We start from the raw sequence: 24,758 nt of genomic DNA, 5'->3' as shown, positions 1-24,758 counted from the left end.
CTCAGAGGACACAGCAGCTACTGTTCATGCTGTTCACAGACCTGAGACCCAGCAGACTCTCAGTCTGTCTCTCTCTCTGTCTCTCTCTCTGTCTCTCTCTCTGTCTCTCTCTCTGTCTCTCTCTCTGTCTCTCTCTCTGTCTGTCTCTCTCTCTGTCTCTCTCTCTGTCTCTGTCTCTCTCTCTCTCTCTCTGTGTGTCTGTGTCTCTCTCTGTCTCTCTCTATCTGCCCCTCCCTCTCTGTGTGTTTCTATATCTAGTACTCGTAGGGTCAGTGTTGTTGTTGGGTCTTGAGACACACCAGGGGATGTGAGTTCCAGCAGTATTTACAGCTTTGTCACTTTGGGTCCTATGGGGAGCCTACAGTACTTGAGTGTGTATAACAATGCTTATATAAGCCTGAGTGTCCTGCCTAGTGAGTGTTCCCTCCGGGGGTGGGGGTGGGGGGGACAGGCAGGGGGGCAGGGGGCAGCAGGACAGGAATACCACCCCAGGCTGACAGTCTCACAACGTTCAGGGACATACTGTTCCCAGGAAGATGCCCCTTGTGACTGGTCCTAATCCTGACCTGACCTCATGGAGATAACTGAAACCAGATAACTGAGACCAGATAACTGAGACCAGATAACTGAGACCAGATAACTGAGACCAGATAACTGAGACCAGATAACTGAGACCAGATAACTGAGATCAGATAACTGAGACCAGATAACTGAGACCAGATAACTGAGACCAGATAACTGAGATCAGATAACTGAGACCAGATAACTGAGACCAGATAACTGAGATCAGATAACTGAGATCAGATAACTGAGACCAGATAACTGAGATCAGATAACTGAGACCAGATAACTGAGACCAGATAACTGAGACCAGATAACTGAGATCAGATAACTGAGACCAGATAACTGAGACCAGATAACTGAGACCAGATAACGAGAGGTGATTAAAGCTTGGCTGTTCCCGGTGTGGTACCTGTGTTCTAGTGTGTGTGTGTGTGTGTGTGTGTGTGTGTGTGTGTGTGTGTGTGTGTGTGTGTGTGTGTGTGTGTGTGTGTGTGTGTGTGTGTGTGTGTGTGTGTGTACAGTTACCTGTATTCTAGTGTGTGTGTGTGTGTGTGTACAGGTACCTTTGTTCTAGTGTGTGTGTGTACAGGTACCTTTGTTCTAGTGTGTGTGTGTGTGTGTGTGTACAGGTACCTGTATTCTAGTGTGTGTGTGTGTGTACAGGTACCTTTGTTCTAGTGTGTGTGTGTGTGTGTACAGGTTTGTGTGTTCTGGTGTGTGTGTTCTGGTGTGTGTGTGTGTGTGTGTGTACAGGTACCTGTGCTCTGAGAAGCTTTCACCAGTCCCTGCCGCAGAACCTCCCGAACCCAGGTCTTGATCTTCGACCTGCCCTCCCCGCCCACCACCGACACCACCAGGTTGGGGGGGGGCAGGCGCCAGTGTGCCGTCATCATGTGGTACACGGAGGCGGGGGGGGTGTCGCAGGACAGACGCAGGAACTATGGAGAGAGAGAGGGAGAGGTAGAGAGGGAGAGAGAGGGAGAGAGAGGGGGAGGCGGGAGAAAGGGAAGGTAATGTATGTCAGTCATGGTGCTGAGATTTCTGTAGTTGCAGAGACTATCTTATCTGTGGAAAGTTTAAACACGGTGGGCTGTTTGGCTAACTGCAACACACTTCTGTTGCTTAGTGAGACACTGCAGCTGCTTGTGCCTTTCATTCAGCCGCTTAGAAGAGTCTGTACTACAAACAGACAAAATTATGAAGAAATTACAGAGTGAACAAAACTATCAATCTATACTGAATTCTAGGATACAGACAGACACAGTCAGTCAGACAGTCAGACAGACACAAACAGACACCCACATAGCTGTGTCTCTTGCTGGCTCCTGCAAACTCCACCTCCCCGAAGGCGTCGGTGGGCTGTTCAGAGGAGTGCTGGCTGCTGTCCCAGCGGCTGACGATGGCGGTGCTGAAGTAGTCCCCCAGTGCGGCCGAAGCATGGGAGTCCCTGGTCCCCCCGCACTGGCACCCCCGGGCATCACTGGGGAGGGGACAGACACCATCAGTACCAGGGTGGTGTTGCCGAAGTGAACTGGTTAACCCTTGTGTTATCTTCGGGTCATTCTGACCCATCAGTCATTGTGACCCACCGTTGTATTGCGACAAATTTACCGCATACAAAAACAAAGTGAAGCATTTTCTTTTAACCGTAGGGCTGTCTCAGACCCCCCACATGGCAAAGGTTAAAAGAAAATTATTTTAATTTGTTTTTGTATTGGGTAAAATCGGGTAAACCCAACGATGGTTCGTTATGAACCTTTGGGTCATGTGACCCGAAGTCAGCACAAGGGTTAAGGAGCTCCTCAAGTAGAACTACAGTCCAGCTGTGCCTGTAGCTCTTAGTAGTCGTGCTTGTGAATCAGAGGTCCCAACAGTGTCAATGACAAAATGTGTGTCTTGTTCATGAAAGCGTTGCTTGTGTATGTGTGTGATTGAACCCATAGAGTCAAATAACATAATTCCATCATATTTGACTTCAGTTTATCCCTTTTCCTTTAACCCTCGTGCTGCCTTCGGGTCACATGACCCAAAGGTTCATAACGAACCATCGTTGTGTTTACCCAATTTTACCCAATACAAAAACAAATTAAAATAATTTTCTTTTAACCTTTGCAATGTGGGGGGTCTGAGACAGCCCAACGGTTAAAAGAAAATGCTTCACTTTGTCTTTGTATGCGGTAAATCTGTCGCAATACGACGGTGGGTCACAATGACTGATGGGTCAGAATGACCCGAAGATAACACAAGGGAAAATAGAAAAACTTCCCCAGCTGCAACAGAGGCAAGCACACCTTACACCCCCAGATATTGTACCCTCTATAGTTGAAGATAAAGTTAGATTATAACATGACAAGCTCTTCAGCAACATTACCTATCAGTGTCCTCTACAAAAGTAGTGCAAACTCTTTTCTTTATTATTTTGGGAATCCAGTTCTGAAATAAATAAATGATTGAATGGTCATGTGGCATACATGTTGAAAATGTTCAAGAAATTCAGAATTAAATGCAATAATATAATACAAGGACATAGACTACGACTTTACATAGGCCTGTAGCGTTTAGGCTACCACAAAAGTGCAAAAACTAGTCCTTACAACCGAAAACGCCCAACCCAGTTCCTTGAAATCTAGACTGCTGTTTGTTTTCTATTCAAACAAGTTCCTAGAAAACCACGGTCTTGTGGAATCCAAAACTATGTAGTAATTCAACACCCACTGTGTCGAATATATTTTGTTTATACTAAACGTTCCCCTTTGACCACTGTCACAGGTAACAACTCAGGCTAAGGTCAACACGAGTCTAAAACCTAACCTAAATTACCTATTTTTCAAATGTTTACTTTTCAAAACAGCCATCTTAATCGGTTCTTAATGCGTGGGTAGTCTGACGGTTAATGAGATCTTACCGATACGCACATTTCAAAACGACGAACTTGCTATAGCAGCCACTGATTTATTTTTGTAAATTAGACAAGAGTTTTTAATAGGCTACATGTGGGAATAAAATGCAGCGCAGCTAACGCACCCAGCGACGCAAGTAAAACGTGGTTTCGTATGCCTGAACTATGACTAGCCCAAAAACAAATCTGTTTAAATGTGACTCGCAGAGGTGATTCACGTCCTTACCTGATGTTTCTCGGAGGCTGACATTCCCACGATATCGCCTCCTCCGCCCTCGTCGTTGATGTTCATATTTAATATCTTCGGATTTGGGAAAGCTCAAATAAAGACAAACATTTGTTGTTGCCGGTTACAATGTTACTTCATGCTCGAAGCGGTGCGTTCAGGTAAAGGTAGGCTACGCAACAGGTAACACAGTCGGGTGTGGTTAGCTACAGCTGCGTGTGGATTTTCTGGTCAGGCAAGGTGGGGGAGTGGTGAAAAAATGGTACCGTCGCCAGAATGCCGGTAGAAAGAGGAAATCTTATTACAAACTATTCAGATCTGGACATGATCTGTGGAGATGATTGTCATAGCCAAACTGGGCCTTGTAGACCTACACGTACACGGACAATAAACATTGAACAGCAACACAAGAGGACAAATAACTGAATTTATATTATAGATTTATTTTGAAACACATTTAAATATAAGCATCTCTCTTTTATACAGAACAGTATAAAACGTCATGGATCATAGAATATGCATTCACTACCCGCGCGCTGCACTGTTGCGGAATGAGTACCAGTCCCGTGAATACAACAAACGGTGAGCGGTAAAGGGAACGTAATATCATATATTCTAACCCCCCCCTCCCCCCATTCCCATCTCATCAGGCCTTTATTGTTCTCTGTCAGTCTTGCCACTATCGTCCGTAACCCTGCGGGTCGTGGGCTCTCTGAGACTGGTCTTTCCCGTTCGTTTTGCCCATCTGGTACAAGGTGTCCGCCAGGTTGTGCAGTTGACACGTGCCAAGCTGGCAGCCTCGCTGCGGCGCGCGCTTAGCTCGAGTCTTCAGTCCCATGCTGTGAGCGACGGAGAAGTTTGAAAAAGGACACACAGAAAGTTAGGATTTTTTTTATCCTACAATGTTTTTGTGTAGGATGACACTTTTAATTAGTAAAACACACATAGCGTACACTTAAAGTGCAGAACTCTCATGTGCTTAGATATAATCTCTGCTATCATCCACATAAAAACACAGAACCCTCATCCAGAACATCAGCTCTCGCGTCACCAGACCTAAAACCTTCTTTACCGTTCAGGAGCAGCCTCAGTGTTTATGAAGGGCACCACGTCCGGGCCAGGCAGGCTCAGGTCTGGTTCTCCTGCCCTGGTCAGAGTCCGGTCTGCGGCCCGGACATCTGCTTGCCTCCTGGAGGGCAACAGAAGAGTGTATAGACTACTGTTATGTGTGTATAGACTACTACATTTACATTTAGTCATTTAGCAGAGGCTCTTATCCAGAGCGACTTACAGTCAGGACAGGGACATTCCCCCAAGGCAAGTAGGGTGAAGTGCCTTGCCCAAGGACACAACGTCATTTGACACGTCCAGGAATCAAACCAGCGACCTTCTTATTACTAGCCCGATTCTTTAACTGCTCAGCCACCTGACTCCTACTACTACTGTTATGTGTTTTTTGTGCGCTAATGGATTTTGGTGTTAGGGCCAGGGTCAGGGGTCATTGATAAGAGTCAGGGTTAGGGCCAGGGTTAGGGCCAGGGTCAGGGGTCATTGTTAAGAGTCAGGGTTAGGGCCTGGGTCATGGGTTAGGGGTCAGAGTTGAGGGTTTGGGTGAGAGGTTGTTGTTAAGGGTCAAGGGTAGAGTTAGTAATTTGGGTCATTAGGGCCAGGGTCAGGGGTCATTAGGGCCAGGGTCAGGGGTCATTAGGGCCAGGGTGAGGGGTCATTAGGGCCAGGGTGAGGGGTCATTAGGGCCAGGGTCAGGGGTCATTAGGGCCAGGGTGAGGGGTCATTAGGGCCAGGGTCAGGGGTCATTAGGGCCAGGGTCAGGGGTCATTAGGGCCAGGGTCAGGGGTCATTAGGGCCAGGGTCAGGGGTCAGTACCTGTGTGCTGGCTGGAGGGGGGAGGCCAGGGTCAGCTGTAGGCTGAGGAGCAGGAGGAGGGTCATCATCACACTGAGGTGTCCTGTGAGACAGACTGGATCATTCATCTGAAACACTACTGACCACACCAACAATACTACACACTAATACTACTTCTAACAATACTAATTACAACTTAAATCCACTAACAATACTAAATACTACTAATTGTATTAAATACCAAAATAAATAAAAAATAGTACTAAAATCAACTAACAATAGTAAATACTACTAACAATAGTAACTAAACTAATGCACTGCAGTGTTATACCATAAAGACAAATATTTACAACTGTTTTTGTCTCATGTTTGCAAGGGTTAAGGTTAGGGTCAAATATACATTTTGAAAAAATAAAAACAATCAAACAAGCACCCAGTCTTGACTTACCGAAGACGACATGGGATGCCGTGCTCTGTCTTGTAAAGCAGAACATCAATCCTCAGATTCAGGCAGTAGTTTGATTCCTGTGTTGGTTCCTGTGTTGGTGCTTGAGTTCTAGATCTCTGTAACTCTGTCATTCTCACTGTTCTTTTATAAACTGATAGGCTGGGGCAGGTGGGCGTGGCCCTAGCCAGGCCGCCTCCCTCTCGGTCTGCTCTACCTCTCTCTGCTTCTTTCTTTGACAGATGATCCGAACATTCACATTCACAGTGGATAAACATTGTCGCTTTCCACAATGTAAATATTAACAGTCATCTTGGAGATGACCTTGTGCTCTGAAGATGATTTGTGTTGTTGACGTACTGTATTCCTGTTATCTTTCCTACCCTCTCCCTTCCTCTCCCCTCGGCCCCCTCCATCACCTTCTGCACCCCTCTCCTCCATCACCTCTCCTCCATCACCTCTCCTCCATCACCTCTCCTCCATCACCTCTCCTCCATCACCTCTCCTCCATCACCTCTCCTCATCACCTCTCCTCCCTCACCTCTCCTGCTCCTCTCCTCCCTCACCTCTCCTTATCACCTCTCCTGCTCCTCTCCTCCATCACCTCTCCTCCATCACCTCTCCTCATCACCTCTCCTCCATCACCTCTCCTCATCACCTCTCCTCCCTCACCTCTCCTGCTCCTCTCCTCCCTCACCTCTCCTCATCACCTCTCCTGCTCCTCTCCTCCATCACCTCTCCTCCATCACCTCTCCTCATCACCTCTCCTCCCTCACCTCTCCTGCTCCTCTCCTCCCTCACCTCTCCTCCCTCACCTCTCCTCCCTCACCTCTCCTGCTCCTCTCCTCCCTCACCTCTCCTCCCTCACCGCTCCTCTCCTCCCTCATCCTCTCTTCTCCTCCTCCCTCACCTCTCCTCCCTCACCTCTCCTACTCACCTCTCCTGCTCCTCCCTCACCCTCTCTTTCCTCCTCACCTCCTCTCCTCTTTCACCCTCTCTTCCCCCGCTCCACCATTCGCCTTTGAGCAATTGTTCCAATGATGCTTTCATTTCCACCTGCAGGAAACCCCCCCCCACCCTCCATCCCAAAATAACCCCTCTCTCTCCCAGACCTTTCTCTATACTATCATGTTTAATTCTTTCCTGCTCTCTTTCCCTTTGAGTCAAGTTTGCTGTCATTGTGTTTATTTTGGAATTGTCCTTCACCCCGCCCCCCAGACAGAGAAAATGCAGTTGTGTCCCCTGAACATTATTCCTCGAGGAAGTATAGTGATGAGAAGTTCCAGTTACCAGCAGTATCTGGATCAGAGAGATGATGTCAGATGTTTCTGTACCTGTTGATTCATATCCTCACTCTGGTTTCTGAGTTTGTTTTCCAGAAGACCTACTTCTCTCTCCCTCTCTCCCTCTCTCCCTCTCTCCCTCTCTCCCTCTCTGCTGTTCCCCCTCTCTCTCCCTCTTTCTCTCTGCTCCTCCCCCCCCCCTCTCTCTCTCTCTCTCTCTCTCTCTCTCTCTCTGCTCATCCTCCCCCCCCCCCCCCTCTCTCTCTCTCTCTCTCTCTCTGCTCCTCCTCCCCCTCTCTCTCTCTCTCTCTGCTCCTCCTCCCCCTCACTCTCCCTCTCTCTCTTTTCCCGTCTTCTTCTCCCCCCTCCTCCCTCTCTTCCCACATCTATTCCTCTCTCCCTCAATCTCATTCTCTTTCTCCCTCCCTCCCCCCTCCCTCTCTCTGCCTTTCTATTGTATAGTTTTCCTGTGAAAACATCTGCTTTTGTTTTGCCAAAATAGCTTTTTTAGTCATCAGCAACATACATGTGTTTCCACACCGGTTTCCTCACCAACTAGGGCGGCTGCTTTCTTAACCTCACTTCCTGTCTGTCTGGAAGGACAGGTGTCGCTGTCCCTACCTGTGTGAAGGTGTCCTGGAGACGACAGGGAACAAGCCGCAGACTTCAACGATATGTCCTCTGCCCGTCACCCCCGGTGACGCAGGGTGCTTCCTGTTTACCCCGGGTCGCGGCGGCCACCAGCCTGCGTTTCCTGTGCCCACTGGGCCTTAGAGGAAGCATCCTGACAGGAAGTGCTGTCATTCCTGTGCGCCTCACTTCCTCTGGCGCTCTGTCCTCTGCCACGCCGACCTGTGGACCAGTGGGAACCAGGGTCACACTCAAGGCTGCTCTGAGGGGCACTCGCACACACACACTACATATACACATGCTACACACACATTTACATTTACATTTACATTACATTACATTTAGTCATTTAGCAGACGCTCTTATCCAGAGCGACTTACAGTAAGTACAGGGACATTCCCCCGAGGCAAGCAGGGTGAAGTGCCTTTCCCAAGGACACAACGTCAGTTTGCATGACCGGGAATCGAACTGGCAACCTTCGGATTACTAGCCCGATTCCCTCACCGCTCAGCCACCTGACTCCCTATATATACACATGCTACACACACACACACACACACTCACACTACATATACACATGCTACACACACACACACACACACTACATATACACATGCTACACACACTACATATACACATGCTACACACACACACACACACACACACTACATATACACATGCTACACACGCACACTACATATACACATGCTACACACACACACACACACACACACATACTACATATACACATGCTACACACACACACACACTACATATACACATGCTACACACACACACACACACTACATATACACATGCTACACACACACACACACACTACATATACACATGCTACACACACACTCACTCACACTCCATACGTTTCTCAGTGCTCGCCTTACACCACTTAGCTTATCTCAGAAAGTGGGCTAAGTAGGGTTGATGATGGATTTATTGGGGAAACTGTTTATTGAAGGAAATACAAGAACCTTGACTAGAAATAAACGAACGTTTCATTTTTCCTGTTGACGTTGTCGACTGTTATTTCCAGGTACTGGTTTCATAAGTATTCCTTTATACTGACCGTTGAACATACCCAATGTCGTACATCTGACAGAGGTGCATCATGGGTAATAGCCCCTTGTAGTGGACAACTTCAGAACAGCAGGTACAAACTTGTCCAGTTAACGCTTTCAAGATAGCTTCATTCTGTCTGTGTCCATTGGAGGGATTTGGTTTGGGGAAAACTCACACACAATAGATTTATTCATAAAAAAAAATGTAAAGCCTCTAAAAGGAGATGTAGAAAAAAGTTTGTTATTCATTATCATATGATCTGTGAAGAACTGATCAAAGTGACAGAAGACAGGAGGGAGATGAGAGAGAAATGAAGGGAGAGGAGAGGTTGAGGAGAGGAGAGAGAAATTAAGGGAGAGGAGAGGTTGAGGAGAGGAGAGAGAGAAATGAAGGGAGAGGAGAGGTTGAGGAGAGAGAGAGAGAAATGAAGGAAGAGGAGAGGTTGAAGAGAGGAGAGAGAGAAATGAAGGGAGAGGAGAGGTTAAGGAGAGGAGAGGAGAGAGACCTGCTCAGATCTGTAAATCTGTATAAGGTTATCGGGGTCAGTACTGAGAGAGACTGAAAGTCCATTAGTGGATTATAACAATAAATGCTCTCCAGGATTAGAGAGAGGGAGAGAGAGAAAGTGAGGGAGGGAGAGAGCGATGATAGACAGAGGTCGAGAGAGATAGAGGAAGGATTGAGAGAACTAAAAGGGAAAAAACAATATTTGGTGGATCTGATCTGAAGGGAGCGCGGTGGAACAGGGTGACCAAGCTGAACCACGGCCGGAACGCTCAAGACTCCTTGGTTGACGGCATTTACTGACTATACTCTTAACTTGCGATAAAGTAGGTAAGAATCAATCCATGTGGATTGGTTATGACATTCTGTACATAATACTAGGCCAAACGGCTGTGTAATTACGTGTTATTTGTAATTAGATTCATTGGAATGTGACAGAAAATCCATATCTGCTTACAATTTACAATCATATTCCGTGTTCTATGTTCTGAGTTCTACATGCCGTGTTCCATTTTCACAGTTGTCACGGCGTCGGCTGATACACCTGTGTGTAGATGTTATGTTGTTATACTCCTGGTGTAGCTCAATCCTACCATAGTTTTGTACCCTTGTGTAACTGTAATTTGTTTATGGCGTGTGTGTGTACGTGTGTGTATACGTGTGTGTGTTTGTGTGTCTGTATGTGTGTGAAGCATGGACCTTGACGTGGAGGGGATTATCCAGTGTATCAGACAGGGGGATGAGGGTGGTGTTGAGACCATACTCCAGGCCTTCAACAGAGAGGTAAAACCAGCTGTCACCCAGACCCAGCCTCAACACTGTCGTTAGGGTCTGATGAATTTAACTCACCCAGTTTTCTTTCTCACTGAACATCTCTCCCTCCCTCCCCCCCCCCTCTCTCTCTTCGTCCCCCCCCCCTCTCTCTCTCTCTCTCTCTCTCTCTCTCTCTCTCTCTCTCTCTCTCTCTCTCTCTCTCTCTCTCTCTCTCTCTCTCTCTCTTCATCCCTCTCTCTCCCCCCTCTCTCTGTATCTCTCGCTCTTCATCCCTCTCTCTCCCCTCTCCCCCCCCTCTCTTTCTATCTCTCTCTCTTCATCTCTCTCTATCTCTCGCTCTTCATCCCTCTCTCTCCCCTCTCCCCCCCCTCTCTCTCTATCTCTCTCTCTTCATCCCTCTCTATCTCTCTCTCTTCATCCCTCTCTCTCCCCTCTCCCCACCCTCTCTCTCTATCTCTCTCTCTTCATCCCTCTCTCTCCCCTCTCCCCCTATCTCTCTCTATCTCTCTCTATCTCTCTCTCTTCCACTCTCTCTCTCCCAGTATGCTCAGTGTTTCTTCTATGATGCAGAGGAGAGGAACAGGAGAAAAGTAGGTTTCATGCATGTTGTTGAATCCAGCTACCTGCCTGGCTTCCTCCCTCTCACGCTACCACACACGATGACATCATCTGACCCTGTCTCACCCACTGCTACCCCTTCTCTCCCCTCCCTCCCCCTCTTCTTCCTCTTTACCCTTACCTTTCCCTGGCCCTCCTCCTGTCATCCTCTCCTCACCCCTCCTCCTCTACTCACTCCTGCCCCCTGCCTCCTTCTCCCTCCACCTCACCTTTCCCCTTGCCCTCTCCCCTCTCCTTCTCCTTTCCTCCCCCCTCTCCCACCTCTCCCCCCAGGAGAGCTGTGATTAGAGGTTGTGCTGTCTCAGTTGTCCCTGATCCCCTCTCTTGCCTGCTCAGGGGGATTGAGCCAGACCAGAGTAATTCAATAATGAGCCCAAAGCCTTGCGCTGCTTCCAACATCCCCATGGCTCGTTCAGCTGTCCCCGTGCCTGCAGAGCGCCACAATGATCCTCACACTCACAGTCTGGGTTTGATTAGGCACACTGTGTTCCATATTTCATATTCACTATCTCTCTCTGCTCGTTTGCTCACCCCGCCCCCTCCAAATGTGATTGGTCGGACCGCAGCAAAGAGAACTTGAGGAGGTATGGTATATGTTTGCATGCTGTCACAGTGAAGGTTTTACTAATCGTGTAGCTGGAGAAAAAACAACAAAGAGACAAGGGTTCTCATTTCTGATGGAGATTCATTTGTTTAAGACACAAGTCTTAGTGTCCTGTGTGTTCTATAGGCCACCTCACACGTGGCTGCCAGTGAAAGCTCAGCTGGTCTGGTCTGGTCTGGGTCACTGAGCTCCACGTTCACACCTGTGTGTCTGTCTCCCCTCCAGTTCAGAAAGAACAAAGTCCGTGATTACGAGGACGACTCCGACTCCGACTGTGATGACAGCATGGAGGACCATAACATCGTCCTCCGACAGGTATCTGATGACATCCCTTCCTGTTTGTCACTTGCTGTATGTAACTTCCTGAATGTCACTTCCTGTTGGTCAGAACCACCATTTAGAAAACCCAGTGGTGTCTGGGTCTTTTTAGAAATACTGGACCCTGAGGCTGCAGTGAACACGCAAAACATAACGACGGATGAAATCAGTTTTGTTCAGCGGCCAATGTCTTCTTCTCTGTGTTTTGTTGTTTGTCAGAGTTTGACTACTGTCCTGATGCGGTACATCCAAGCAGAGACCCAACCTGGCGGCCTCAGAGTCTGTCTACGCACCCTACGGATCCTCTCCAGGGACAAAAAGGTTTTGACCCCCCTGCTCACCGACTCTGCCATCCTCACCCTGGCGAAACTTGCCGGTGTGACCTCCAACACGGCGCCTGAGGACGGCAACAATGACCTCGACTCCGACCTCTACGAGGACGTCATGGCGACGCTCGCGGAGGCCAAAGCGAGACACAGCAGCGTAGCTAAAGCGGCGTGGCTGGAGAGTGGCCAGGAGGAGCAGGAGGAGGAGGGGGAGGAGGGGGAGGGGTGCTGCGCCGAGGGCGGGGCAGACGACGCGGAGAGCAACGTGAGCAACACTAACAGCGGGGAGCACGAGAGCCGGAGCGGCAGCGCCAACAGCAGCCGTCGCTCCGAGGTCCACGCAGCGCTCGCCCGGGGGAAGAAGGACCGCAGACAGAGCAGAGTGGAGAAGAAGAGAGAGGAGGGGGAGGAGGAGGAGGGGGAGGAGGGGGAGGAGGAGGGGGAGGAGGGGGCGCAGAGGAAGGAGGCGCTGAAGATTCTGTGTAACGTGGTTTACAACAGCACCTGGGCACAGGAGAGGTTTAGCAGTCTCAGGTACACACGCACTTGTGATGCTTCAATAGTTTCCATAGTTACCATCTTTAGCTTAACACGCTATGCAACAGGTTTAATTAGTGGATGATGATGATGAGCGTCACTAACACACATACACGCACATGTGTGCAGCCCTCTCCATTTCATACAGTTCCTCTGTCTTGTACAGGATCTTATCAGGTGTTTTAGACAGAGTGGCCAAGGGCACCATCATGCCAGCGCCCCCCAGTGGACAGTTCTATGAGCTACGGCTGATGTTCCTGCTCACGGCTCTGAGACCAGAGCTGAGAGCTCAGGTGCTTCAGGTACGGAGGAATTTGACTTTTTTCATTATTCAATCTAACGTGTTTTTGATTCTGCTTTTATCCAAAGCTACACACAGAGCAGGAGAGAGAAGGGCGAAACTACACACACCAACCACAACTCAAACCCCACACCACAACTTTAACAGACACTTTTAGACTCAACACACACAACACACACAACACGAACAGGCTCAACTAACCACAGTCTCCGTGTTCCTCATCCTCGGCCCCTGGGCTGGCCCCCCCTCAGGAGGGCGGGGTGTCGGTGCTGACCACGGCTCTGGAGCAGTGTCTGTGTGTGCAGTGGAAGACTCAGTATGAGGTGCTGCTGGAGCCCACAGCGCCCCCTGTCCCCCAGGAGGCGTACCAGCGGGCAGTGGAGATACTCAAGGTCCTCTTCAACATCACCTACTGCACCCACAGACTGGAGCCTGACCAGGTGGGTCTTTACCTGGCCTGGGATGGGAGTGTCTCAGTAGGGCTAGCTGTCCAGTAGGGCTAGCTGACTAGTGGGGCTAGCTGTCCAGTAGGGCTAGCTGACTAGTGGGGCTAGCTGTCTAGTAGGGCTAGCTGTCTAGTGGGGCTAGCTGTCCAGTAGGGCTAGCTGTCCAGTAGGGCTAGCTGTCCAGTAGGGCTAGCTGACTAGTGGGGCTAGCTGTCCAGTAGGGCTAGCTGTCCAGTAGGGCTAGCTGTCTAGTAGGGCTAGCTGTCTAGTGGGGCTAGCTGTCCAGTAGGGCTAGCTGTCCAGTAGGGCTAGCTGACTAGTGGGGCTAGCTGTCCAGTAGGGCTAGCTGTCCAGTAGGGCTAGCTGACTAGTGGGGCTAGCTGTCCAGTAGGGCTAGCTGTCCAGTAGGGCTAGCTGTCCAGTAGGGCTAGCTGACTAGTGGGGCTAGCTGTCTAGTAGGGCTAGCTGTCTAGTGGGGCTAGCTGTCCAGTAGGGCTAGCTGTCCAGTAGGGCTAGCTGTCCAGTAGGGCTAGCTGTCTAGTAGGGCTAGCTGTCTAGTAGGGCTAGCTGTCTAGTGGGGCTAGCTATCCAGTAGGGCTAGCTGTCAAGTAGGGCTAGCTGTCTAGTGGGGCTAGCTGTCCAGTAGGGCTAGCTGAGTAGTGGGGGTATCTGTCCAGTAGGGCTAGCTGTCTAGTAGGGCTAGCTGTCTAGTGGGGCTAGCTGAGTAGTGGGGGTATCTGTCCAGTAGGGCTAGCTGTCCAGTAGGGCTAGCTGAGTAGTGGGGGTATCTGTCCAGTAGGGCTAGCTGTCTAGTAGGGCTAGCTGTCTAGTGGGGCTAGCTGAGTAGTGGGGGTATCTGTCTAGTAGGGCTAGTTGTCCAGTAGGGCTAGCAGACTAGTGGTTGTAGCAGTATAACGGGGCTAGCTGACTAGTGGTTGTAGCTGTCTAATGGGCGCATATAGGTACACGAGGACGTAGCTATGAAGTAGACCTGAGTTTGGTGCTTTGAAGTGTTACTAACCACCAACACTTGTTGTTTCGGTGTGAATGTAGTTACTCTTTAACACAGTGATAACTCTTGCTCTCCCCGTCCCTCTGACAGGAAGATGCAGCTCTCTATCGCCACCTGGTGGCCGTTCTGCGCTTCTGCCTGATGCAGCCCTGCGAGGAGCAGGAGGACACCAACAACTTGCAGGGGTGAGAGGAGAGGGAAGGGGAGTCCTGGTTACCATCACTATCTGTCACGTTCTTACCCCTTGACACCCCCCTCTCTCTCCCCCTCTCCTCCCCCTGTCTCTCCCCCTTCCTTCCCCTCTCCTCCCCCTTCCTCCCCCTTCCTCCCCCTCTCCTCCCGCTCTCTCAGACACACGGTGAACCTGCTCTCTGCGCTGCCCCTCCCTTGTCTGGACGTGCTGCTGGCCGTGCCTCTGGAGACGCTCTCCCAGCAGAGCCAGGGGGTCAACATGGACTGTGTCCACGCACTCATGCTCGTCATGGAGAGACGCCTGGACAGTGTGAGAGGAGGGTTGGTGGAGATGGAGAGGGGGGAGAGAGATGGGGGGGAGAGAGAGAAGGAGAGGAGAGAGTGCTGTGATAGTCCTGTGTGTTTCTCCCCAGGGTGATAGTCCTGTGTGTTTCTCCCCAGGGTGATAGTCCTGTGTGTTTCTCCCCAGGGTGATAGTCCTGTGCGTTTCTCCCCAGGGTGATAGTCCTGTGTGTTTCTCCCCAGGGTGATAGTCCTGTGTGTTTCTCCCCAGGGTGATAGTCCTGTGCGTTTCTCCCCAGGGTGATAGTCCTGTGTGTTTCTCCCCAGGGTGATAGTCCTGTGTGTTTCTCCCCAGGGTGATAGTCCTGTGTGGGTCTCCCCAGGGTGATAGTCCTGTGTGTTTCTCCCCAGGGAGAGAAGGTCAAGGAGAAGCTGACCCCTATACTGAACCTGCTGACTGAGAGCTGCAGGGCCCACAGGGAGACTCGTCTCTACCTCCGCACCCACGTGAGACAGCACACACACACACCTGGCCACACACACACACTACACGCACACACACCTGGCCACACACACACACACACCTGGCCACACACACACACTACACGCACACACACCTGGCCACACACACACACTACACGCACACACACCTGGCCACACACACACTACACGCACACACTGGATGATCATCAGGTGACAGCATAATATACGTAGCAGGTGTGAGGATGACTCTTCACATCCCCCCACCCCCCCCACCCCCTCAAACCCCACGCACACACACCAGATCCTGCCTCCCCTGCGCGATGCCAGCCTCCGGCCAGAAGAGGGCTCCACTGTGAAGAGCAAGTTGATCAGGCTCATGACCCACATGGACACCGACCTGAAGCACTGCGCTGCCGATCTCATCTTCGTACTGTGCAAGGAGAACGGTAATCGTTTTAGCAGACGCTTTTTTTAAGTTCTTCCTTCTCTTCACATCATCATCGTGTTCCTAACACTCCTCTCCTCTCTAACCCTTCACATCATCATCGTGTTCCTAACACTCCTCTCCTCTCTAACCCTTCACATCATCATCGTGTTCCTAACACTCCTCTCCTCTCTAACCCTTCACATCATCATCGTGTTCCTAACACTCCTCTCCTCTCTAACCCTTCACATCATCATCGTGTTCCTAACACTCCTCTCCTCTCTAACCCTTCACATCATCGTGTTCCTAACACTCCTCTCCTCTCTAACCCTTCACATCATCGTGTTCCTAACACTCCTCTCCTCTCTAACCCTTCACATCATCGTGTTCCTAACACTCCTCTCCTCTCTAACCCTTCACATCATCATCGTGTTCCTAACACTCCTCTCCTCTCTAACCCTTCACATCATCGTGTTCCTAACACTCCTCTCCTCTCTAACCCTTCACATCATCGTGTTCCTAACACTCCTCTCCTCTCTAACCCTTCACATCATCATCGTGTTCCTAACACTCCTCTCCTCTCTAACCCTTCACATTATGCCATCACTGTCCTTCCCGCTTGTCGTCCGTGTTTCCGCAGTGAGCCGCTTCGTCAAGTACACAGGTTACGGCAACGCGGCGGGGCTCCTGGCCACCAGGGGTCTCCTGGGAGGTCAGAGGTCAAAGTGCACAGGAGGCCAGTACTCCAGCGACTCAGACTCGGACACCGAGGAGTACCGCCAGGTCAAAGGTCGTGTCAACCCGGTGACAGGGCGCGTGGAGGAGGAGCTGCCAGACCCCATGGAGGGGATGACGGAGGAGGAGAAGGAGGAGGAGGCGCAAAGGCTGGTGGTGCTGTTCAACAAGCTGACCAGGTGAGTCTCTGTCAGGCAGGTCTTTAACAGGTCACAGTCTTAGTCTCTGTCTCTGGCAGGTCTTTAACAGGTCACAGTCTTAAATAGTTGAGAAAAAAAAAAACTAGTTAAAAAATGTTTCAAGAAAACAACAAAATTTTTGTGTCATGTTGTGTCTGAAATAAAACGTTTTGAAAACCAGGTTTGAAAAAAATATTTGAAAAAGGTTTTGAAAAAAAGTTTCAAAAGGATTAAAATATATATATATATATTTAGCATTTTCTTTATTCTTTTCAAAAGTTGAAAAACTTTTTTGGGGAAACAAACATTTCAAAAAATAGATTAAAAAGTTATTTTAAAAAAAGTTTGCATCATTGATGATTGATTGATTGCTTTCCTTGTGCTCTGTTATTGTCGCTCTGGATAAAATGATCGACTAAATCTATAAAATGAAAAATGTCTTTTAATTTCCTTCTGGTTTCCAGGGACAAGATCTTCCAGCCAATGGGAGTGGATGCTGAGGGTAAGCTGGTGCCGATGGCATGTCCGGGAGACAGCCTATCAGAGGAGAGGGAGTCCGGGGCAGAGAGCGACGACCTAGACAACATAGAGGAGTAGCATCCATAGAACAAGCTGTGTGTCTACACGATAGACAGAGAGCTCCATCTATGTGTATATATATTTCTACACTTTAAAATATTTGATATTTGTTTATTGGCTTTTTGAGTCGGAGAAGAACGGATTTGGTGACATGGTTAGATTACGGAATGGAAAAATGTCAGTTCCAAATTTACGTTTTGTGATGTTGTTTTACATTTACTTCTGTTTTATTTACTTAATGGTTAATTATGAATGAAGATTGCAGAACACCCTTGACATAATTAATTAAGAGTTCAGATGTTAAGATGAAATGCACAATGTTAAATCTCACAATAGTTGACACTAGACAGATAGCCCTCGAAAATAAAGTTGTTGAAAGCTACCAGTTTGCCGCTTGAATTCTCTGTGCTGCATTTAATTTGATTTGTTTTTACAAATATTACTGTTACAAGTCTTGTATAAAAAACACACAACTCTTATTCACATTTTAAACTCTAAAAATTAAACAAAAGTTCAGTTGGTTACGTTGCCAGGCAACTGAGCTGTGTTGTTTCATGGAGATTTTTTGTTTTCTGTGTTGCCATAACCAAATATGGACTTTGACAGGTCTGCAAACGCCTTTGATTTGTTAAAACGTTTGAACAAATCTCTGCTTACAAATACGTTTTCAGACCTGTCCAAAGTCCATATTTGGTTTCTTATATACTTCAACAATAATCTGGGAGAAAAACAAAAAAGCAGACGCCATGTTGTCAACATCTCCAAGGCAACCACTTGGCAACCCTCGTTGAACTTTCAGAAGTCTGCAAAAGGTTTTGTGGACTTCTTAAAACTTCTCTGGACCAATAAGAACAGCATATTGGTCTAATTATAATAATAGTATATAATAATAAACAGTGATGGCTCATTGCTGGAGTGTTTCAGTTCATCTTCAACACAACTCCATAAGCTCCTGTAGAGACTCCTGCAGAGACAGCTGCAGTTCCACCGACTGCAGAGAGGAGGCGCCACCCCTGACGGCCATCTCCTTCAGCATCTCCAGAGACGTGAACACCACCTGAGAGACCGGGAGGGGAACACCTGCTGGGTTAACACAAGCCCCCACCCCTCTCTCCTCGGCTTGAAGGCTGTAACTTAACAAAGTGTTGGTGTTTGGTTCCGGCAGCACCCTCACCTCCACAGTCACCAGCTTCTTCTCCCAGGGCCTTGTGTCTGGGTCGGGCCACTTCTCTCCCAGACACAGGAACACAGAGATAGGGGGGGAATCACCTCCGCCGTGGATGATGAACTGATGCAGTCCTGGGGTGCAGGGGGTCACACTAGGAATGATACACCTATTCATGATCTATCTAGTCATCCTACATCTATTCATAATATGTCTATTCATGATCTATCTAGTCATCCTACATCTATTCATAATATGTCTATTCATGATCTATCTAGTCATCCTACATCTATTCATAATATGTCTATTCATGATCTATCTAGTCATCCTACATCTATTCATAATATGTCTATTCATGATCTATCTAGTCATCCTACATCTATTCATAATATGTCTATTCATATCATATGTTTTCATTCTTCCTGTCTTTCCTCCCATCCCCCTCCTCACCCCAGAAGAAGTCCTTGGCCAGGTACAGTTGCTGGGGCTCCCTCTTGGACACCTCTTGTGGCGTCCGGCTGTGGTCGAACTTACACAGGCTCCAGAACACCCTGCTCTCCCCCCTCCGCCAGCCGTATATGACTGAGCCTGTCACCCCCACCTCCAGCCCGTCCCCCATGTTTTCCAGGATGGTCTGGGTCAACCGGGCCTGGTTGTGGTCCACCATGGGCCCGACCGTGGGCAGGGACACCAGGTGCAGCCCCGACAGGGGGTCCCGCACGGGCCGGGTCAGCTCAGGCCTGGCAGAAGCACACGCAGACAGCGTCAGGGTGTGACGGTTGCCATGGTGTTTGTTTGTTTGTTGTGGGTCTGTGATGTGTCTGGTAAGCTCACCGGTAGACCAGTCTGAAGCCGGCATCGTTCTCCACCAGCTGCTCAGACACCTTCTGCCCTCTGAAGTACACAGACACCTTGAACTGGGTCTCTGCAGACGGAGGGGAGGGGTAGACGGGGGTGGAGGGGGAGACGGGGGTGGAGGGGTAGACGGGGGTGGAGGGGGAGACGGGGGTGGAGGGGCAGACGGGTGGAGGGGGAGACGGGGGTGGAGGGGGAGACGGGGGTGGAGGGGGAGACGGGGGTGGAGGGGGAGAAGGGTGGAGGGGGAGACGGGGGTGGAGGGGGAGACAGGGTGGATGGGGAGACGGAGGAGGAGGGGGAGACAGGGTGGAGGGGGAGACGGGGGTGGAGGGGTAGACAGGTGGAGGGGGAGACAGGGGTGGAGGGGGAGACGGAGGAGGAGGGGGAGACAGGGTGGAGGGGGAGACGGGGGTGGAGGGGTAGACAGGTGGAGGGGGAGACAGGGGTGGAGGGGGAGACGGGTGGAGACAGTTGGAGGGGGAGACGGGGGTGTATATTCCTATTTGTATCTATTTGTTTTTAAAATGTCAATAAAATATGTTGTGAAATGTTTGCTCTGACATGGCTCTGACTGGCTGATCATTCCTAGAGAGATGTGGTAGCCTAGGTGATGGATTTAGTGGCCTGGGTGATTTGGTAGCCTAGGTGATGGATTTAGTGGACTAGGTGATGTGGTAGCCTAGGTGATGGATTTAGTGGCCTAGGTGATGTGGTAGCCTAGGTGATGGATTTAGTGGCCTGGGTGATGTGGTAGCCTAGGTGATGGATTTAGTGGCCTAGGTGATGTGCTTACCTAGGTGATATATGTGGTAGCCTAAGTGATGAATGTGGTTGCCTAGGTAACTCACTGAAATGATCTTCCATGGTGCTGGACATGCTGCTGACCAGCTGAGTCACCATCGCTTCCTCACTGGCCAAGCCCACCACTTCACCCATTGGGTAAGCAGGTTGTCCCGGCAACCCAACTCCTCCCTCAGCTCCCATTGTTTCTGGATATGGCTGTTGCCCTGGAAACTCTTCAAAAATCTGATCATTTTGTCCATCTGTGGTTAGAAGATAAAAGACACTGGAAGATCAAACGCTGAATGTTTTTTAATTTATAATTATTCATTTATTTGTTACTCTCGTAATGTTGTTCTGAATTAAGTTCAAGTCGGGCAGATCAGAAAGGCACACCCCGTACCTTCTGGGGGTTCTACGATGTTTAACCCATTCAGGCAGCGCTCCAGGAGATCTGGCTCCTCATTGGGTGAATCTCCCCCTGGGAGTCACACAGCACCATCATACAACATTTAACACTGTAGTGATGGGAAGTTCGGATCATTTTACTGATTTGGTTCTTTGAATCTCGTTCAGTAAAATGAACAAATCTTTTTTCGAGTCATTCGTTCATTTCAACGGGGGGGGGGGGGGGGGGGGGCTATCCGTCCACTGCAAACACGTATCATATTCTCATGCAGGTTAGTGCATGACATGTGCACCAGCAGATACAATTTTAAAAGAAATTCCTGCATTACATTAAAATAATGTATAATGACAGTTTGTATGATTTGGTCATTTATTATCAAACTAGAATTTAATTATCACGGCAAACAATTACACTGCACTAAACTGTAAGTGTAAATGTAAAGTGAAAATAACAAAACCAGTCAGTATGATGACTTGAGCGAATATCATTCACGTCTTACTAAAACAGCGGCAACGCGAAAGGGAATGGGGAAACTGTTTCCTCTACTAAAAAATACAATGCGGGTCACGTGAAAAAAGGATCCAAAGACTTGTAGAAAGACCGAGTCGGGAAATGAACGAATCGTTTGTTTCCTCCACTACAGAGCCTATGCAGGTCACGTGAAAAATGATCCAAAGACTCGTAGAAAGACCGAGTCGGGAAATGAACGAATCATTTCTGTTTACTTGGACGAGCCTATGCAACAGTCCCGATGCACGGCCACGAGAAAATGAACGAATCACTCTTTGAGAGGACTTGTTACTCCCGAGTCCTTGCAATGATTCGTTCAAAATGAACGAATCGTTCACGAACGACACATCACTACTGTGTTCACCCTATTCTCCAAAATGGCGTGAATATGTTATAAACTACATAAAACAAACGTGTGTAAACATCAGTTTTTAGTAATCTTTAAAGTATCGTCAGTTACAGTTTTATAATCTCCAGTTGCTTGTTTGTGAGAGAGTTTCAGTTAACTGTAAACACCACGGAAGGTTCTGTTACCTGTAAACGTCTCCTGCGGAAGGTAAACAGCATAGACCCGCGGTCCCTCTGGACCCTGAGGAACACTTCATGAGCTTAATGATGTGGAGCTACATAAACAGTACGTACAGTATACTGTATGTACAACAGGGATATTCTCAAATGTCCTCTTAAAAAAAAAAAAAAAAACTCTTCACTCAAATAGTTTGAGCTTATCTTGCATTTGTATTGCACTTCTTTAAAATGTTCTTTCCTAAACAAATGCAAGACAGACATGTGTAAGTAGTGGCCTCTGAGTTTTGGACCTTGCTGTAGGTGTGTTTAACACTCAGATCCGGTTCATGTTCATGATCAACATGTAGTACTCACTCCATCCAGAGGGGGCTCCTGGTACAGGTCTGCTTCCGCAGGCTCCTGAGAACCTTCAGAAGGAAGACATCCGATCAAATCAGATTTCTTTCTACAGCTCTTTTTACAAGCAGTATCACCACTTCACATACGCCCAGAGAACTGCAGTTAAACCCTCAAGGAAGACCAGAAGACTCAAGGCATCGCTGAGGGAAACAGAGAGATTGTCTCAGGTGAATCACCGTCATTTAAAACATGGTTTATTACTCACCCCTCACCTCTCAACCCCTCCTCCTTCCTCCATCTTCTTCTCACCCTCACCCCTCTTCCTCACCCCTAAACCCCTCCTCTTCCTCCTCGCCTGTCGCTCGTTCCTCACCACACCCTCCCCCTCCTCCCCCACCAACCCCTCCCTCTCCTCACCCCCTGCCGGGGCGTCGCCCGGCCAGCGGAACACTCTGTGGGGGTTGGCTGCGTCGTTCTTGTTGTCGCAGATGTTCTGGAAGCCCTTGGCTCGCAGCGCGGCGCGGAAGTTCCTCTTCCAGATAGAGGCGTCTCCCTGAGCCTTGCCACTACTGGCCTCCGCCCACGCCTGGGGGGGTGAGGGGGAGGAGGGAGAGGGGGAGGAGGGAGGAGGGAGGAAGGGGTGAGGGGGAGAAGGGAGGAAGGGGTGAGGGGGAGGAGGGAGGGGAGCGAGGGGGGGGGGTTACAAGGGTGGGTGAGTCAAGCGGGGTGTGGTAGGTTTGTGAGGAGGGGGCGGAGTGGGGGGCAGGTGAGGAATGTGACCCTACCTTGAATATGAGAACGTCGGCGCTCGAGGAGTCCTGTCTGAGCGCGTGCTTCCACGGGATGCAGAACTCCGTCCGTTCCTGATTTGTCCAGCCAACACCTGGGTACTGCCCACTATCGATCTGCTTTCTCAGCCACGGGATGAGCAGAGGTTTGGACTGAGACATGGCTGGAAAAACAGTTAAATTTGGATAAATAAATAAAACGGGATCACTTTTGTTAGTAGCTATAAATACGTATAGTCTATATTTGAGCGTCTGTCGTAAAGAAAAAATAAGCTAACAGATAGGCTATCACAAGCAATAAATCTGTTTTAAACGGTAAGCTAAGGCAGAGCTTTAATTGAGCAATCAAGGAAGATGGAAGCGAAACTGAAAGGCGGAAATCTATCGAAATATATCTATCTCTATCGAAAAGAAAGCGGTGTTTGAGTAATCTCAATTATTTCAAACAGATCACACTTGGATCGCAATTAGCCCATGTTTGGTTGACGGGAATATCGAGTGACAGGTGAGGGGGGACGACGTTTCCCCCCCTTGAAACCTCGACGATTTCAAGACGTGTCTGCATCCCATATCAACTTTCAACAGTTGTATGCTAGGCTAACCCTAACCTCTACACCTCATAAGAGTCAATCACTTCAGTGACATTAACCTCGATCCGCTTTGTACCAACATTACCGTATTCCATCAAAATATCATAGGCTACATGTTAATGTTAACCTATCATACGTAGCCTATTACTATATTTAGGCATTTGTCAGGGTAGGCTATTAAAATGGCAAGATAATGTTGTTGTTCTTTCTGCAAGTCCCATATTAACGTTACACACGGCAAAGAAATAACATTATAACTAGGTTAACTTTGAAGTCTAAATAAATGCTATAAAAGAATCATGACATGTCTTACCTCTGAAATTACCTTGGTGCCTAATCTATGTGCCTTTTATACGTTTCCGCCTGTCACGGAATGATGCAAAAACGCGCATATGCAATACTGTTTGCGCCAGCTACCAACTGTCAAGACCTGCGGTGTGGATTATCCCCAAAATACCGGGTCCGATGTGCAGTTTTCAGGCTTTCGTGGGAAATCCCATTCTCGGTTTCGGTTTCCAGAAAAGAGGCTTCCACGCGAGGTAGGGTCACCATCCGTGACTTGGCAACTTGAGTGCAGTGTACGCTGGGAGTTGTAGGCAGCGCTACAGTTTGGGTTGGAAACAACGACGTCATATCAAAACTTTATCAAACGATAAAAACATTTTAAACGATAGAGTTTTTGTTCTTTGCAGGTTTTATTTTGTTTCTCAAATACAGGGAGAGTTAATGTACAGAAGAACAAAGACTTTCTCAAGAACTGTACAGTATTTACACAAAGACTTTTAGCAGGAAAACTAGATTGTTTCCAAAATAAGTAATAGTATGCACAAACATCAAACTGATAAAAATGAAGTGACTATTTCCTCTTTAAATATTACTTATTTATAACCTTTCCCACTTTAGGGGAACTGGATATTGTTATGCCTTTATGTTTTCTTTGCACCTGCGTGTTTCTGATGAATGAACTAAAGCACTACAATGTTTTAGTTTCAAATATACTTTTCCCATTTCTCATTTTACAGTCATAGTTACATTATTTCCTCAAAATGCTTGACTCTTTTCTTGTTTTGTTTTTATAATTTTGTTTTTACAGAAGAGGAAGACAGTTCCGATATGTGGATGTGAGATTGTATTTATAACCTGCGAAAAATGTTATTTAAAATGCTAAGGCAGCATCCCAGCGCATGTGAGAGTTTATGTTAAAAACCTCATATAAATAATAAAAATGTGTTCATATATTACCCCAGTCCACTGGTGCTGCCCCTAGTGTAGAACGAGCCAGTTAATTAGCAGTTATGATGCTCCCCCACACAGGGAAAAGTCCTTGTACACACAACACTCACTTTTCATTCGGTTTTAAAAAGCATTCTCACCCCTTGTCCTCTTTAAAAGCCGCTCGCTAACGCTAAAAGTCTTTTCAAAAAAATAATTTATTTAAAAACTAAACAGTAAGTTTGTTTTCCTCCCTCACCGAACCATCGTCAGGACAA

At 48.4% G+C, this 24,758-nt stretch overlaps 3 protein-coding genes across 5 annotated transcripts in view; 1 reads left to right on the top strand and 2 right to left on the bottom strand.

Annotated features, from left to right (window-relative positions):
• The window catches only part of trpm4b.1 (transient receptor potential cation channel, subfamily M, member 4b, tandem duplicate 1), an 8,968-nt gene extending 5,007 nt beyond the window's left edge, over positions 1-3,961 (bottom strand). Inside the window, exons 1-4 of the mRNA XM_062474810.1 lie at positions 3,690-3,961; positions 2,936-2,997; positions 1,867-2,044; positions 1,322-1,502 (exon numbers count right to left, since the gene is read on the bottom strand). Coding sequence (XP_062330794.1) covers positions 1,322-1,502; positions 1,867-2,044; positions 2,936-2,997; positions 3,690-3,755 — 487 coding nt within the window. The 5' untranslated portion in view covers positions 3,756-3,961. The remainder of the gene's footprint in view (positions 1-1,321; positions 1,503-1,866; positions 2,045-2,935; positions 2,998-3,689) is intronic.
• Positions 3,962-9,645: 5,684 nt separating this feature from the next.
• Positions 9,646-17,683, top strand: si:dkey-94f20.4 (synembryn-A). 2 transcript variants are annotated; one of them, XM_062474482.1, is made up of 14 exons: positions 9,647-9,821; positions 10,184-10,274; positions 10,808-10,855; positions 11,450-11,467; positions 11,713-11,802; positions 12,025-12,665; positions 12,835-12,970; positions 13,221-13,409; positions 14,518-14,612; positions 14,779-14,929; positions 15,313-15,408; positions 15,686-15,830; positions 16,449-16,722; positions 17,187-17,683. In XM_062474482.1, the coding sequence occupies exons 2-14, from the start codon at positions 10,185-10,187 to the stop codon at positions 17,317-17,319; spliced, it is 2,106 nt and encodes a 701-aa protein (XP_062330466.1). In that variant the 5' UTR covers positions 9,647-9,821; position 10,184; the 3' UTR covers positions 17,320-17,683. The 2 variants fall into 2 exon arrangements, with proteins under 2 accessions (XP_062330467.1, XP_062330466.1); XM_062474483.1 differs by lacking the exon at positions 11,450-11,467 and having other exon boundaries at positions 9,646-9,821; positions 10,808-10,873.
• A 12-nt stretch (positions 17,684-17,695) lies between these two features.
• On the bottom strand, positions 17,696-23,788 carry irf3 (interferon regulatory factor 3). Of its 2 annotated transcripts, none has more exons than XM_062474484.1 (11): positions 23,573-23,788; positions 22,676-22,842; positions 22,308-22,476; positions 21,906-21,958; positions 21,558-21,612; positions 20,508-20,585; positions 20,173-20,367; positions 19,301-19,391; positions 18,917-19,206; positions 18,476-18,600; positions 17,696-18,358 (listed from the first exon to the last, which is right to left on the bottom strand). In XM_062474484.1, the coding sequence occupies exons 2-11, from the start codon at positions 22,838-22,840 to the stop codon at positions 18,233-18,235; spliced, it is 1,347 nt and encodes a 448-aa protein (XP_062330468.1). In that variant the 5' UTR covers positions 22,841-22,842; positions 23,573-23,788; the 3' UTR covers positions 17,696-18,232. The 2 variants fall into 2 exon arrangements, with proteins under 2 accessions (XP_062330468.1, XP_062330469.1); XM_062474485.1 differs by having other exon boundaries at positions 23,582-23,788.
• Between the last annotated feature and the right edge of the window lie 970 nt (positions 23,789-24,758).

This window comes from Osmerus eperlanus, chromosome 12 (assembly GCF_963692335.1).
Source record: "Osmerus eperlanus chromosome 12, fOsmEpe2.1, whole genome shotgun sequence".
Taxonomy (NCBI): domain Eukaryota; kingdom Metazoa; phylum Chordata; class Actinopteri; order Osmeriformes; family Osmeridae; genus Osmerus; species Osmerus eperlanus.
This window is presented reverse-complemented; position numbering and strand designations above follow the sequence as displayed.